The sequence below is a fragment of the Colobus angolensis genome, unplaced genomic scaffold (genome assembly GCF_000951035.1).
Source record: "Colobus angolensis palliatus isolate OR3802 unplaced genomic scaffold, Cang.pa_1.0 Scaffold113, whole genome shotgun sequence".
Taxonomy (NCBI): Eukaryota; Metazoa; Chordata; class Mammalia; order Primates; family Cercopithecidae; genus Colobus; species Colobus angolensis.
This window is the reverse complement of record NW_012112364.1, coordinates 6,852,055-6,869,973: the sequence shown is the minus strand read 5'-3', so window position 1 is coordinate 6,869,973 and position 17,919 is coordinate 6,852,055. Positions and strand designations below refer to the sequence as shown.

At 35.6% G+C, this 17,919-nt stretch overlaps 1 protein-coding gene across 1 annotated transcript in view; it reads right to left on the bottom strand.

Annotated features, from left to right (window-relative positions):
* The window catches only part of ZMYM2 (zinc finger, MYM-type 2), a 124,024-nt gene that overhangs the window by 48,187 nt on the left and 57,918 nt on the right, over positions 1 to 17,919 (bottom strand). Inside the window, exons 7-10 of the mRNA XM_011959052.1 lie at positions 11,580 to 11,651; positions 4,966 to 5,116; positions 4,412 to 4,527; positions 384 to 500 (exon numbers count right to left, since the gene is read on the bottom strand). Coding sequence (XP_011814442.1) covers positions 384 to 500; positions 4,412 to 4,527; positions 4,966 to 5,116; positions 11,580 to 11,651 — 456 coding nt within the window. The remainder of the gene's footprint in view (positions 1 to 383; positions 501 to 4,411; positions 4,528 to 4,965; positions 5,117 to 11,579; positions 11,652 to 17,919) is intronic.

Here is a 17,919-nt window from a genome sequence, read left to right as displayed (position 1 = left end):
ATGACTAATACATTCTAATATGTACAGGTGCTGAGTGATAGAAAATATAGTTCTCAGATAATACAGGACAGGGAGAAACATGGGACAAAAAAAGGAAAGACAATTGCTCTAGGTACGTAGCTAAACAAAGTGACATTCTGTAAACTATTATGAACATAATGTATCAGGAATATGACTTCAATAATTTTTCTTGGACCTAAAAAGAAATAGATCCTCTGTTGGTTTTCCACTCCCACATGAGAATAAACAATCCAATCACAAAAAAAATCTGAAAAGCATATTCTTATCTACCAAGAAATAGGTTTCCAGATGGAAATACAACATATATTTTACTAGACTTTCTTTCTAGCACTAGATAACACACATTGCAAAATACAACTTGCCTCCCATTCCAGGATTTCTGGTTTTGAACAAAAGGAATTTTTGCAGTAGTTGCATTTCAACTGAATATCACTTGGCGCTACAAACTGGCCATTTGGAGATGACTGCATACTTAGAGCCTAAAACAAAGAACAAAAGATACTAAGCCTGACATGTATTCTTGATTTTCTATTTGTGATTACTGTCAAATATCCACGATGTCCAGAAAGTAACATGCATCTTGCTTAGATATCTTTTCAGCACATAAAACTCATTTCCAAATTTTGTCCTTAAAAATTATAATAGTAAATGTTAGTTTTATAAAATTGAAATTCAATTTATTTTTTAACCACAGAATTATTTACCTAAAATAAAAGAAAAAAGAAAAAAATCATACATTCAATCGTGATCTGTTTACCTAAAGAAAATGTAAGGAAGTAACAGTAAGCAAACAATAATGAGGTTAAGCTGCCCATGTTCTGAACTAACAGAAGTTTAAAAAAACAAAAACCTAGTTCTTACTGCTATCTCCAATAACCATCAAATATCTAATTTACTAATGTTTTATGCCACTGCATCACTACTATAATTTTCATTCCAAGTCTACCAGTGAAATACTCCTACGTTGGCCAGGCGCAATGGCTCACATCTGTAATTCTAGCACTTTGGGAGATCAAGGTGGGCAGAGACCTGAGGTCAGGAGTTCGAGACCAGCCTAGTCGACATGATGAAACACCATCTCTACTAAAAATACAAAAACTACGCCAGGCGTGGTGGCTCATGTCTGTAATCCCAGCACTTTGGGAGGCCAAGGTGGGCAGATCACTAGGTCAGGAGATCGAGACCATTCTGGCTAACATGGTAAAACCCAATTTCTACTAAAAATACAAAAAATTAGCTGGGGGTGGTGGCAGGTGCCTGTAGTCCCAGCTACTCAGGAGGTTGAGGCAGGAGAATGGCATGAACCCAGGAGGCGGAGCTTGCAGTGAGCCGAGATCACGCCACTGCACTCCAGCCTGGGTGACAGAGCGAGACTCCGTCTCAAAAAAATAATAATAATAAAAATTAGCCAAGTGTGGTGGCACATGCCTGTAATCCCAGCTACTGGCGAGGCTGAGACAGGGGAAATCTCTTGAACCCAGGAGGCGGAGGTTGTGGTGATCCGAGATCACACCACTGCATTCCAGCCTGGGTGACAGCAAGACTCCATCTCAAAAAAAAAAAAAAAAAAAAAAAGGAAAAGAAATCGGCTGATGTTACATTTAAAAATTGATGATTTCTTCTTCAAAGTTAGGAGGAAAAAGATTTACACACTGGTATTCATACCAGGAATTTTAGTATTCCTTTTTTTAAAGTTAAAACAATTTACAGGCTGGACATTGTAGCTCACACTTGTAAGTAATCCCAGTACTTTGGGAGGCAGAGGCGGGTGGATTGCTGGAAGTCAGGAGTTCGAGAACAGCCTGGCCAACGTGGCGAAAGTCTGTCTCTCCTAAAAATCCAAAAATTAGCTAGGCATGGTGGCAGGTGCCTGTAATCCCAGCTACTTAGGAGGCTGAGGCAGAATCACTTGAACCCAGGAGGCAGAGGATGCAGCAAGTCAAGATCACGCCACTGCACTCCATCCTGGGCAACAGAGTGAGATTCTGTCTCCAAAAAAAAAAAAAAATTTTACAGAACAAGACACAATATAAGCATACATGGACATTAACAGATTTTTTCTAATTCCTAATCTGAATGGTGAGGACACTGGTATTTAATTATCATTCTTTTTAACTGTATCACACATATATTATATATAATCTTAATGCATGAAATGGTTAATAAAAATTAGCTATTCAATGTACAGTAGAAGGAGAAAAAAACTACCATTTTTAAAACTTCTGCATATACTGTACAATACCAAGTTTGTGAAAAACAAGATATACAGATTTAAGACTATCAGATGAATAAATTTAAAAAATAAAAGCCAACATTACCCTTAGCATTTCCAAAAAATTTGAGCCCCATTAAAGTTAACTAGTCTTTCAAAACAAATGGAATATGCTACAGTCTGAATGTTGGTGTTCCCCCACAAATTCAAAGGTTGAAATCCTAAACCCCAAGGTGACAGTATTAGAAGAGGCAGAGGCTTTGAAAAGGTGATCAGACCATTAGAGCTCCACCCTCATGATCTAATCAGTCAGTACTCTTATAAAAGAAGCCTGAGGGAGCTTGTTTGCTACCTTCACCATGTGAAGACACAGCAAGAAGATACCATCCATGAGGAACAGACCTTCATCAGACAACAAATCGCCAGTGCCTTATCTAGGACTTACTCATCTACAGACTACGAGAAACAAATTTCTATTTATAAGCTACCAGTCTAAGGTATTTCGTAATAGCAGCCTGAATGGACTAAGAGGGAATACTATCCTATTACCTTACTTTTAAAAGGAAAAACATCTAATGAAGATATAAAGTTCAAAATATATGGTTTGCTTTACGATAAAGGGAAAAACATTGCTTTTCTGTCAATTTTGTATTTATATGCAGAGTGATGAGGCTACCTGTAGGCCTATCTGGATGTATTCCTCAAAATAAGAGCCTAAATTAAGTACAGTCGGTCCTACATATGCATGGATTCAACCAACAGAGGATCAAAAATAAAAAAAAAAGATGATTGCATCTGTATGGACACGTACGGTCATTTTCTTCTTGTCACTATTCCCTAAACAATACAGTATAACAACTCTTTACATAGCATTTACATAGCATTAGATATTAAGTGTAATCTAGAGGTGATTTAAAGTACACAGGAAGCCTTGCATTGTAGGTGACATGCAAATACTATGTCATATTATATAAGGGATTTGGGCATTCCCTGGATTTTTGTATCTGCAGGAGGTCCTGGTACCACTTGCCCATGGATAGCAAAGGATAACTGTATACCTTAAAATATACAATGTACATATACAGAGGATCTTATCAAATCATGGGTGATACAAGTTTCAATTAAATGAAAAGGGCAGTTACAACATTTTCAATTATCAGTTTAGTTTATCCAACAATATGAAAAAACAAAGTTCAAGATCTGATAAGTAGCATACTACAGACACTGTCTGCCTCTCTTCTAATTAATAATTACTCCTTAATTTCTAGTTTAAGAAAAGCCAACAAGGCAAAAGCAGTATCTACCACTGTAAGGATGTATCAATGGCCACAATCCCAACTTCTAAAACAACAAGTCTTAAATGTGGTTTATCGCCTAAGTTCAGCAAGAATATTACTATTAACAAAAACTGACATTCATTTGAATTCAAAAACACCTCAATTTAAATACTAATAAGTGATATAGTAACTATTCCTTCCTAGTGGTCAACCAAGTTAAGTTTGAGCGCTTCCAATAACCTATCTTCCGAGACTATCCATACTCCAAATTTGAAGAACTATGTCAGAAAGTCTTTCTTTATATTTCTCCAAAATGAAAAATGTCTCCCCAAAACTGATCTTGTATCTGCAGGAGGATCTTGTATCTGATCTTGTATCTGCAAGATACAAGATAAACTGATCTTGTATCTTGTATTAAATTAAGGCCTAGTGTAAAAAATCTAATTCCCTCTTTACATGGTCCATTTCTAACATATGAAGAAAGCATGTATTCTCATCACTTCTAGGCTAAATACATCTAGGTCCTCCATCCATCTGTCACATAAGAGTTCCCCTTACGGTTCACATTTTATTCAAACCATCTAATAAGAAAAAACTACACATCAGCACTGAACTAAACTATATTAAACTATATTATATTATATTAAACTATATTATATTATTTCTTTTCCTTCAAAATCTGTATCACAGTAGCAATTATAATTTCAATCAGACTATCCAAGCTGAAATGGAAACTGGTGCAGCCGCATATTCTGTGACTAGGATATCCACCTTCCAATTTGACCCTCAACAAACTATGTAAAAATTAAGATAAAATAAAGATAAAGCATATTATATTACACTGGTTATTTTCTATGTGTATTTTATTGGGGGCATGGGTTATGCAAAATAAACAACAAACCTGAAATTTAGCCACACAACTGGAATTGCAAAAGTTATACAGTTTTCCATCAGGCATTGTGGCTTGGTATTGAGGTAAAGAGTTTCGCTTACAAAAATGGCAAATAATTCCCAAACCTAGGAAAGAAAAGGTACATATCTGATTTGTTTATAAAGTAATAAAAAAGTTTTTTTATCTTAACTGCTGAGATTACAGAACTTTCTGTTAAAAAATAAACTATTATTATTTGCACCTTCAATAATGAAGATTATTTGCACCTTAAAAATATTGTCATAAAGGACTCTGATATTATGCCACTAAAACAAACATAGATACAGAGAAAAAACTCAGTTTTAGGTAATTTTTTAGATGGAGTAACAATTTTAGTTAAGAACATAGATATGAAGAGAACTAAAAAAGTAGTACAGAATAATCAAAATAATTAGAACAGTTTTCAAAAAGATTAATAGAAAATAAAAAGCTGTTAAAAACAAGCATAAAAACATTAAGAGTATTTATGCAAAAAGTAATTCTTTTGTAAAGTTTTTTTAACTATCCAAACATGTGAAACTTACTTTGTGATTTTGCATATTTTGTCTTGTGACTGTTCATACACGCAGTTGAACAATATGGCTCCATATATCCATTAGGACCTATACACTGAGTCATATCAAAAAACCTGCACTGTGCTCGGCAACCAGTACAAGTTGTCAGCTTTCCGTATTTCTAAAATTTGAAACATACAAAGATGCTTTTTAAGACTATAACTTAACTAGAAAAGAATTACCAATTTTTCATTACACTTTTTGTCTCTGCAAAACAATCCTGCTAAGAGTCTTCATCTACATACAAACTATTAACTATGCAACAACTGTTAAGGTTCAAACAAAGCAATGATCATCAGCTAAGTTGCCTTCAAAAACAGAATGTTTTTCTCTCCATTATATTTAGTTTAACAGAATCCCTACGTAAAGGTAAGTAAAACCTGAACATTTAGGAAAGGTACAGTGCTTTTTGTTTACAATGAGGATATACTTCTTTGTCATTTGACAAAATAAATTAAATGGAACTATGAAATATAAGCCTTAATAATAAAAAGTATGGTGAAGAATGAATTTGAAGATTTTAAATCATTTTCCCACTGAGCTGCTATTGTTCCAAGCACTTCTGGAACATCTCTTAAAAATGATTTATCACCTATCTACTAGATTTGAAATCTCATTCAATCACAATAAAACACAATAAATTTTTTGAATTAAAAAAAATTTTAAACCATATTCAAAATGACTTCTGGCTATAAAATGAAGTAAATAATTCATCAATAGATAATAATAAAGTTAAGCCTCCTGCCAAAAGTGAATACAGTAATGTGCCAAATAACGATGTTTCACTCAATGATTGTAATGCCATATTTTTACTGTACCTTTTCTATGTTTAGATATATGTAGATACACAAATACTTACCATTGTGTTACAACTGCCTGCAGTATTCAGTACAGTCACATGTTGTGCAGGCTTGGAGCCCAGCAGCAACAGGCTATAGCATTTAGGTTTGTTTGAGCACACTCTGTGAGGTTCACAAAACAAACCTGCCTAACCATGCATTTTTCAGAATGTATTCTTGTCATTAAGCAATGCCTGACTATATGTGCCAACAAGATAACGGAGAGAAAAAAAAGGAGATAAAGAATATGAGACGCAGGGTGTGGCTCACACCTGTAATCCCAGCACACTGGAAAGCCTAGCGAGGTGGGTTGCTTGAGCCCAGGAATTTGAGACCAGCCTGGGTTCAAGCATTCGCCTGGCTATTTTTTTTGGTGGGGGTGCATTTTTTTTTTTGTAGAGAACTGCTTGAGCCCAGGAGTTCAATAACAGCCTGGGCAATACAGCAAGACCCCACCTTCCACAAAAAGAAAAAAAAAGGTAGAAATAAAAAAGAAAGCCTAGCCTTCAAATAACAGCCTGGGCGATATAGCAAGACCCCACCTTCCACAAAAAGAAAAAAAAAGGTAGAAATAAAAAAGAAAGGCTAGCCTTCAAATAACAGCCTGGGCAATACAGCAAGACCCCATCTTCCACAAAAAGAAAAAAAAAGGTAGAAATAAAAAAGAAAGGCTAGCCTTCAAGTGCAACCTGTTTTGATCCTCCTTCTGAGCTGCAAAACTCTGTCATAATCAAGTTAAATATCACAAATCATGTTGCAAAATAATTGTTTCCATTTTCCATCTGATGTTGCAATTAAATCCGTCTTCATACCCACGAGCATCTATACAATATGAAAATATAAGAAGGCTTCAAAATGTTCCATAGACAGCATAAATAATAGGTGTTATACATAACAATCAGGCCAAAAATCACAACTGAAATGAATACACTGCATGGAAAAATGTCACAAATACCACAGGGTTTCAGAAAATGAAGGCAATAAATGGAAGGCAAAAATAAACAAAAAAGATACAATCAACATCAAGAAAAAGATCTTTCAGTCTGAAACAAATAAAAAAAGTATAAGAAACCACAGCTGTTTATGTGCCAGGAATGCACATTCATTATCATCCTATTAAAAAAAAACACTTATGCTGCCTACTTCCTCATTTACTGAAATATCAACTAAAGAAAGCCCTCAATTTTGCTTTTCAAAGTGGAAATCAACTCATTCTTTAATGATAGGTCCTCCTTCAAAAATATTTGTCAACTGCAAAAGAATGGTGACAAGGAAAAAATAAAAATGACTGTAAACATATCTTATTATGATGTGTAAGTACAACAGAGGAGAATGCTCTGTTTTTGTTTCCTGAGGTCTATTTGATGACTTACATTTCTATACTGGAAAAGGGACAAAAACAAAGCAAATCAATGAAACAGAATATAACATGTTTAAAACTTGAAATGACAGTACAAATTAGTAATGCTATGGACAACTGCCACTATGTTGCAAGTTTGCAAGACAGAAAAGCCAGCTCCCACTGGATGTCTGCAGAGGCCTCCATGTATCAGCACCTATAAAGAATTCCTTTACTGATATAAATTAAGTTCCACCATCTAATCAAATCATGGATTTGATTTCTATTTGAAACATTCTTCAAACTGACTGAGTGAGTCTATCCGTTGGATTTGTGATCCCAACACTGATTTTATTGGCAGAATGATTAAATAATTAGTAACAGTTTTAAGACATCAAGTAAACATGGAGTTAGGCAACTGTTCCATACAGACAAATAATTTTATCTAAAGAGAATGAAGGCCAGGTGTAGTGGCTCACACCTGTAATCCCCACACTTTGGGAGGCTGAGGTGGGCAGATCACGAGGTTGGGAATTCGAGACTAGCCTGGCCAACATGGTGAAACCCCATCTCTACTAAAAATACAAAAGTTAGCCAGGCGTGGTGGTGCATGCCTGTAGTCCCAGCTATTTGAGAGGCGGAGGCACAAGAATCACTTGAACCCAGGAGGCAGAGGCTGCAATGAACCAAGATCGCGCCACTGAACTCCAGCCTGGGCAACAGAGGGAGACTGCCTCCAAAGAAAAAAAAATAAGAAAAAGAAAATGAGAAAGTACTATGAGAATGACAGAATCACTGAGAATATTTCAATACTGCCACTTTCACAGCTACCGCTGCCTCAAAGAACCAATTAATGAAAGAACATTAGCCAAAAGGGAAATGTAATTTTATGCCATGTTTACTCAGCTTCATATGTAAGCAATCAAAATAATCATATTTAAATTTCATACAAATATATATGCATCCTATAAACACACATTTAGTGATGTAAAGGAACAAAGCTTTGTGGAATAAATCAAGAATTTAAAATATTCCCTTTTTGGACATGGGGAAAAATAAGCCTACATATAACTTCAGTGAAAAAGAATGAGATAGAACCAAGTAAAACAAGATATGGAAAAGGTAAAAAGTAGATATGATGGGTAAGTTTATGACAAATTGGCTCATTTTCAGTCTACTCATTTAAAAGATATACCTTATATGTTAATTTTAACCAATTTCATGTGGGTATCAAAACTGTCACGACTTTACAACTTCTCTCAAATTTTCCTTCTACATGTAGGAAATACATTTCATTTGGTACATTTGGACCAAGCAAGTAGACCACATTGGAAGGTAATCAAGAAAGAATGGCTTGATGTACCTGTTGCTGCAAATCTAATTTAGGAAATGGGACCCTAAGATATAGTCTGCATATTATCTACTTTCCTAGCCACATTCAAATACAATATGAACTTTAGTCTGTGACATTGCACAGTAAAAAAATTACCTTTATATACTAACCTCTAATTGAAATTTAACATTCTCTTTCACTCTGATTGGAGGCAACAAACTTATTTAATTAGTTTAATAGGGCCTATGACTGTCAAAAATAAAAATTCCCAATTTTTATATCACTCTTAGTATCCCTTAACGTATCAATTACATTCAACTTTACTTCAAAATTACAGTTATTAACCACTGTATTTTATTCCTAAACACATTAAAATAAAGCAGCACATTTCAAAAATTTAAAAAATATTTTGGTAACTATATTTTGATATAATTGGTTGTCTTTGTAATCACAGGTATTTTATGCATTTAGTAACATTCTGAGAATGAATCTGTCCTTATTACCAAAGGAGTCCAAAGCACTGAAATAGTGAAGAACCTTGATTAGAAGAAGTGGCAATAAAACTTAAACAATGACATATTATAATATTTATTATAATAAATAACTTCAAGTAAAAATTACAATTCATTTATCCAATAAAACCTGGAAATCATTTCTTCATATTGCAAGATTTGTTTGTGCAGAGAAAAAAGGGTTTAAAAATTTATATACCATCGTGTTTTACTTTATTACTGTATAATTTACAATTTTTCTTTTAACAGACACATTCTAACTTTGTAATTTAAGGATTTTTTTCTAATTGACAACAGATGCTAACAATAGTGGGTGAAAAGTTTGCTTAACTTAAACAGATACAGAGGGAAAAAGAGCAACTTTACCCTGGAGAAACCTGACAGACATCCCCTTAAACAAGTGAACACACAATAATGGAACACACGGACAGCATGTGCCTCCTGATGTGCACGAAGAGGGACACACCATCGCTTAGGAGGTATTCACGCCAAAAATGCATGACCTCAGTCTAATCTTGAGGAACTATTAAACAAACACAAAGTGAGGGATGCTCTCCAAAGTGGTATTCAAAATGTCAAGTCGTAAAAGACAAACAAAAACTAGGGAACTATTTAGATTAGAGTTAACTTCCACTCCCAACCAACAGAAACTAGATTGAAACCTTCCACCCACCTTTAACAACTAGAAAATTAGACACACACACACACACACAAACAATGGTTTTCAAACTCTACACACAAGGTAGCACAGAACTGTATACCTAAGAAAAGGGAAACAAATCAAGTGAGTCCTGTGGCTACCAAAGCTTGAGGCCTAGAAATAGCTGGGGGAAGGGGAGGTTAACAGAGCCTACTTACTAGTCAAACTGAGCTGAGGAAACACAAGGCTTTCAAGGCAGGTAGAATTTGGGAAACAGAGTACTGACGATGATGGAGCTACACCAAAAAGCTCTGATGTTAAAAATACGTCTACAGACGTATTTTGGCTGAAAACTGATCTGTGCATTTGTGAGATGAAAGCACCTATGGCCAGAGAAAGAACCCCAGAACCACAAGAAAGCATTAGGCTAACAATTCCCGAAGAACACACACGGCCAGGAACACTCTGTATTGCTACCTGTTCAAGAGCGGGATGACCCTGCAATACAGGGAAGATTCAGATCTCTCCAGGTATCGTCACGGGAGTATGAATAAAAAGCCCCAGACTACAGTTTGCTCTACCAAAGAATTTTCAAAAACTTAAAAGCAAGCCTCAAAAGGATCCAAATAAATCGAGGTTAATCTGACAGCACGCCATGCCAGAACAAAGTCCAACAAAACATTGAAAATAATACAACAAAATTCAGCAACCAATAATGTAAAATTCACAATATTCTGAATCAAACTTAAAAATGACAGGCATTTTGTCAAAAAAAAAAAAAAAGGCAGGAAAATATGACTCATTACCCGGAAGAAGAAGAAAAAAAAATCAAACTATAGAAACAGATCTAGAAATGACAGATACGAAAACAGTAGGCAAAGATGTTAAAAGAACATTATAAATATGCTAATATATTAAAATATTAGTAGAAGAAAACATGAACATAATTAGGCAGGAAATAGAAGACACAAAAGAGACCCAAATGGAACTTTTAGAGATGAAAAACATAACATCTGAAAAAATATGCTGCATGGTATTCACAGGTGATTTTAAAAGATCAGCAAACTTAAAGATATAGCAATAGAAACTTTCCAAAATGGAGTACAGAAGGAAAAAAAAGACTAGGGAAAAACAAACAATACAAATAGAAACAACAATGCAAAACAGATACAAAACAATATAAAAACAATACAAAACAATACAAAAAAAAAAGCCTCGGTGACTGGGAAAGTGGCAGGAATATATCGGGAATTGGAGTCTCAGAAGAAGAGGGTTGGGAAAAGGCCTAAAAACTATATCTAAATAAATAATGGCCTATGATCCTGTATTGGATTCTAGACAAGAAATAATTGTTTTTCATTTGTTATAAGGGACATTAATGGACAAAATTTGAATAAGCTCTATTGACTAACCTGATAATAGTTTACTGATGTAAATTTCATTATCTTGGTAACTGTACTACAGTTAAAAGTCTTCCTAATTTTAAACACTTATTACTCATTACTAATTCATGTATCTGGATTAACAGAAATACAGGCTTAGAAATTTTTTTGAAAGGGTTTTTTTTTTTTTTTAACTTTTCAGGTAGGCACAAAAGAGAGGATTTTTATATCCCATTATCAAATGCCTACTGTGTACAAGGTATTGTGCACTAAAAAGTTATATCTGAAAAGAATTTCCTAAGAACATAAATATCTAAAGACAAATGAGCATATCACAAGAAAATACATGTAAAAGTAGTGAAATTAGAAACCTATGTATGTCTTGGAGATAAAGAAAACATTCATCATTTGATACAACTTAAGTTTGGAAATTTTAATATATTTCAAATTGCACAAGATTTTTCAGATACATATTAATGACAGTAGTAGCAGTGCTCGAAAATGTTAAGGCCTTGAACTCCATTTACATTCCTGCTCACCTCAGGCTGCATTAAGAAAGAGTCCTGCATGTGATCTCGAACCTCCTTCAGGAAGCTTGGATGGCTACCTACCTAAAAAAAAAATTTTAAAAGACTTTATAAACACACATAAAGAACAGGTGCTAGATTGAAAGGTAAATAAGCATTATGTAAAAGTTGCTTCTCAATTATATTTTGTGACTTACAAACTCATTCCAACTTTTAAAAATGTCTGTCCTGTTCCCACTACTGTTGCCCAACTTAAAGAATTATCAAATAATTATATCTTAGAAAAAATGGTATAATGATAAAACAGTAATAATGGGCTAAGGAATTAAAGATAGACACTTAGATCTGACTCACCTCTAATTTCTGAGAAAAATCACTTCTAATTTGGAGTGTTCTAAGATCTCTTTAAAACCTATTAAACTCCAACACTTACAATGAAACTCAAAGCTTCCTAAATTAAGTCATTTGGAGATTACACAGCTACAATTTCTACCATATGCAAAATGGACTGAGAATTTTTTTTTTTTTTGAGATGGAGTTTTTGCTCTGTCGTCCAGGCTGAAGTGCAGTGGCATGATTTCGGCTCACTGCAACTTCCGCCTCCTGGGTTCAAGCGATTCTCCCACCTCAGCCTCCTGAGTAGCTGAGATTATAGATGCCTGCCACCACACCTGGCTACTTTTTGTATTTTTAGTAGAGACAGTGTTTCATCATGTTGGCCAGGCTGGTCTCGAACTACTGACCTCAAGTGATCCGCCCACCTCGGCCACCCAAGTGCTGCGATTACAGTCATGAGCCCGGCATGTTTGAGAAATTCTTTTGAAAGCACATATGACAGCTTCCAGAATATAATACAAATATATATCCTTACTCCTTGCACAAAAGTTTTAAAAGACATGCTTCCTGCTTTCCATGAAAGTCAAAATACTATGCTAGAAAAGGAAAACTACTGAAAGGCATGGGGCAAGCGTTATACAGTCTCCACCACCAGGACCTAGATTATTAACTAAGTGTATCAATACACTTCAGAAACTAATTGAGCAACGAGAGCACAGATAAAAACAACAAAAGGCAGCTAAGTTCATTGTTGCAGACAAAGGTCAAAGGGGGTGAGTGGAAAGGAAGGAAGGACTACGATACAAGTTTAGCTCCCAGGCTGCGGAAAAAGACGACATTCACTCCAGCATCTCATGTAGCTGTCTCCAGACACATCCGACTGGGCCTCTTCATCAGTGACACAGCAGGGCAGGGACTCCCAGCTGTTTATTCACTCAGGAATCATGAACATATAGTATGTAATTATAAAACATGCAAGTAATGCTAAAGAATAAAAGAAGAAACACTATTTTAAATAATTATTTATTTAACAATAGTACAAAGAACATTTTCTCTATCCACTGGAGTAGAATCATTTGGTGTCAGTAGAGGTTATGTGGGGAACAGTATAAGGAACTCCTACTTCTCTAGTCAGGGTAGTATCAGCTAATGTCCAGAAAGGAACCAGAACTCCCATATCCACTCAGCAATAACCAACTGCTTCTCCTCCACAGGTGCAGAGAGGCCAAGTAGAGAGGCTGACCTTTTATCTCCACTTGGCACTCAAAATGTTCAAGTTTAAAATAAAAAAATCATTTATCATGCCAAACACCAGGAAAACTGTAATTTAAATAGAAAAGGACAATCAACAGATGCCAATACCAAAATTACAGAGATACTGGAAATATCTGACAAAGATTTTAAAGCAATCATCATAAAAGTGCTCCAACAACCAATACACATGCACGTAAAAACAAATGAACACACAGAAACTTCTAGAAAATAAATAGAAGATACAAAGAATAAAATGGAAAGAAACAGTGAACAGGAAGATAGAATTATAGTACCCAACCTGAAAAACAGACTGGGTGGGAGGAAAAGTAAAACAGAGCCTTAGGGATCTGTAGGCTGGTAACAAAATTAAAAAATAAAAATAAAAAAAATAAAGTAACATTCATGTCATTGGAGTCCCAAAGGGAAAGGAAAAAGAGGACAGAGTTAGAAAAGTCCTCCAAAAACACTACTGTTTTAAACGTCTCAAATTTAGCAAAAGACATAAATCTACAGATAGAAGGTTAGCAAACACTAGGAAGGATAAAACCCAAAGAAACACCAAGATACACAAAATTTAAATTTCTGAAAACCAAAGACTAAAAAATCTTGAATCTGGCAAGAGAAATGACACACCTGTAGGGGAAATACAGTTGAAATAGCAGCCTAGAGAAAACAACAGTTCCTCTGCTCCACAGACCCTAATCCCATTCACACAAAAAAGGCCAATTAGCCTAGACTTCCACCCTGGCCTGGCTACAACGTGATGCCTCACCCCAGCACCCTAGCAATGGTAAAGTCAGAACAGGCCAAGCAGGAAACTTGAACTTCCACCCCACTGGGTGGTAATTAGACAACTTAACCACCTCCACCCTGAGGAGGTCTGACCTAGCACAAAGCCAGAACTTTTACCAACGACTTGCAGTAAAGAGGCCAAGACTGACATCACAGAATCTGAGGAGCAGTAAAGGAAAGAATGAAGAAAAGTAAGCAAAGGCCTAAGGGGCCCATGGAATAAGATCAAACAGACCAACATATACTTTATGAGAGTTTCAGAAGAAGAGAAAGGGGCAAAAGATTATTTGAAAAATTAATGGCTAAAAACTTACCATATTTGATAATAGACACAAATCTACAAATCTAATAAACACAACAAATTACACGTAGGATAAACTCAGACACATACAATAAGACACACTATAATCAAACTGTTAAAAGACAAAGAAAATCTTGAAAAAAACAAGACAGAAATGGTTCAGCACAAGAAATTCTCAATGAGATTAACCATCAATTTCACAAAAGAAACAACCATGGAGGCCAAAAGGCAGTGGAATAACATTTAAAATAATGGAGAAAAAGTTTTCAAACAAGAATACTGTATCCAGCAAAACTATCATCCAAAACTGAAGGAAAAGTAAAGACGCACAGATAAAAGGTGGAGGGAGTTTGCTGCCACTAAATCTACCCTACAAAACAAATGCTAAAGGGAGTCAAAGCTTTTTATTGAAATGGAAGTACACTTGACCCAATCTTTAGTAAATATATGGGAGAATACAAAACAAGTATAATTGTATTTTTGGTTTATAAATCCACTTTTTATTTCCTACACGATTTTAAAGACAAATATGCACACAAAATTATAAATCTATATTACTGGGAATACAATGTTTAAAAACGTAATTTATAACAAAAAGGGGGAACAGATATATAGGCGCAGCATTTTTTTTTTTTTTTTTTTTGAGGCAGAGTCTTGCTCTGTCTCCCAGGCTGGAGTACTGTGGCCGGATCTCAGCTCACTGCAAGCTCCACCTGCTGGGTTCACGCCATTCTCCTGCCTCAGCCTCCCGAGTAGCTGGGACTACAAGCGCCCGCCACCTCGCCCGGCTAGTTTTTTGTATTTTTTAGTAGAGACGGGGTTTCACTGTGTTAGCCAGGATGGTCTCGATCTCCTGACCTCGTGATCCGCCCGTCTCGGCCTCCCAAAGTGCTGGGATTACAGGCTTGAGCCACCGTGCCCGGCCAGGCGCAGCATTTTTAAAAGCTAATTAACTTGTTATAAGTTCACATTAGATTGAATTGTAGGATGTTATATGTAAAGCCTCCCTGACAGTAACCACAAATAATATATTTAAAAATAATATAAAGACAAGGAGAGGGAAATCAAAACAGTGCACTACAATCAACTAAACATAAAAGGCTGTAATGCAGGAAACAAGATACCAAAAAAAAGGTATAGAATATACCGAAGAAAAAAATAGGAAAATAGCAGAAATAAATCCTTCCTTAATGGTAATTATGTTAAGTGTACATGGATCAAATTATCCAATTAAAAGCCATCTTTTTTTTCTATTCTGTCAATTTCTGCCTTTTGATTGGATAATTTGATCCATTTACATTTAATGTAATTACTGATAAGGAAGGATTTATTTATCGAAAGATACAAACAGGTCAAAAGTAAAAGGATGGAAAAAGACACTCCATGCAAATAAACAGTAACTAAGAGAGTTGGGGTTGCCATATTAATATAAGGCAAAAAGAGCCCTTATGTGAAAAACTGATACAAGAGACAGAAAAAGAATACATACTGAACAAAAGGTCTATTTACCAAGAAGATATAACAAATATAAACGTATACATAGCAAATATCAAAACCCCCAAAATACATTTAAAAAATTAACAGAAGTAAAAGGAGAAACAGACAGTAACGGAGGTAGAAGCACATAACTGTACAATAATAGTTGGAGACATCAATATACCATTTACAATAGTAGACAGACTATCTAGACACAATTTCAACTAAGTAAAGACAGATCTTGAACAACAATATAAACCAACTAGAGTTATTAATAACAAACATATATTGAGTATTCTTGCCAACAACAGTAGAATAAACACTCTTCTCAAATGCACATGGAGCAATTTCCAGAATGAACTACGTTAGGCCACAAAAAAAGTCTCAATAAATTTTTGAAGACTGAAATCACACAGAGTATTTTTCCAATGAGCAATGGAATAAAACTAGAAATCAGTAATAGAAGGAACACTTAGAAAATTCACAAATATGGGGATATTAAACTATACACTCTTAAACGTGGCTCAAAGAAGAATTCACAGGAAACTTTTAAATACTTAGAAATGAGTGAAAACAAAACTAAAAGAATACCAAAAGTTATGAGATGCAGCTTAGTGATCCAAGAAAAATTTATTTACAATTGTAAATGCTTATGTTTAAAAAAAAAAGCCCAGCACAGTGACTCACACCTATAATTCCAGCACTTTGGAAGGCTGAGGCGGGCAGATCACCTGAAGTCAGGAGCTTGAGACTAGTCTAACATGATGAAACCCCAACTCTGCTAAAAATACAAAAATTAGCCAGGTGTGGTGGCAAATGCCTGTAATCCCAGCTACTCAGGAGGCAGATGCAGGATAATCACTTAAACCTGGGAGGTGGGGGGGGTGCAGTGAGCTAAGATCATGCCACTGCGCTCCAGTCTGGGCGACAGAGTGAGACTTTGTCTCAAAAAGAAAAGAAAGAAAGAAAGATAAAAGATCAAGTAAATAACTTAACTTCTCACCACCTTGAGGAAAAAGATGAGATCACTATACCCAAAGCCAGCAGAAGAAAGGAAATAATAAAGATTAGAGCAGAGAAAAATAGAACAGAAAAAGTGAGAGAAACAAACCAAAAAGTTGGTCATTTTAAAATATCAAGAGAATAGACACAAAGAATAAAATACGGAAGGGAGACATTACTACTGGCATTCCTGAAATAAAAAGTGGTACAAGAAAATGCTATGAACAATTGTACATCAACAAATTACATAGCATAGATGAAATGCACAAATTCCTAAAAACACACAAACCACCAAAACTGACACAAGAAGACATAGAAAATGTGAACAGACATATAACAAGAGACTCAGTCATCAAAAACGTCCTGGCCCGGCATGGTGGCTCATGTCTATAATCCCAATACTTTGGGAGGCTGAGGTGGGTGGATCATGAGGTTAACAGATCGAGACCATTCTGGCCAACATGGTGAAACCCCATCTCTACTAAAAATTCAAAAATTAACTGGGCATGATGGCATGTGCCTGTAGTCCCAGCTACTCAGGAAGCTGAGGCAGGAGAATTGTTTGAACCCAGGAGGCAGGAGTTGCAGTGAGCCAAGACCGTGCCACTGCACTCCAGCCTAGGCGACAGAGAGAGACTCTATCTCACAGACAAACAAACAAACAAACAGTCCCAAAAAAGAGAAGGTCAAGATCAGATGACTTCACAGGTAAATTCTACCAAACATTTAAAGAATTAACACCAATTCTCATGCTTCCAAAAATCAGAAGATACAAGATATCTCACCCACCCTATTCTATGACGCCAGCATTACCCTCATTCCAAAGACAGATAAAGACATCAAAAGAAAGAAAATCAAAGACCAGTATCCCACAAGAATACAGATGCAAAGATCCTCAACAAAGTACTACTAAACTGAATTCAATATATTAAAAGGATTATACACCACAATCAAGTGGAGATTTATCCCAATAAAAGTGTGGTTCAACATAAAGAAATCAATGCATGTAACATATCACATAAATAGGAGCAAAGATAAAAACCACATGATCATCTCAAAGGATGTAGAAAAAGCATTTGAAAAATTCACCTTGGCCGGGGGCGGTGGCTCATGCCTGTAATCCCAGCACTTTGGGAGGCCGAGACGGGTGGATCATGAGGTCAGGAGATCGAGACCATCCTGGCTAACACG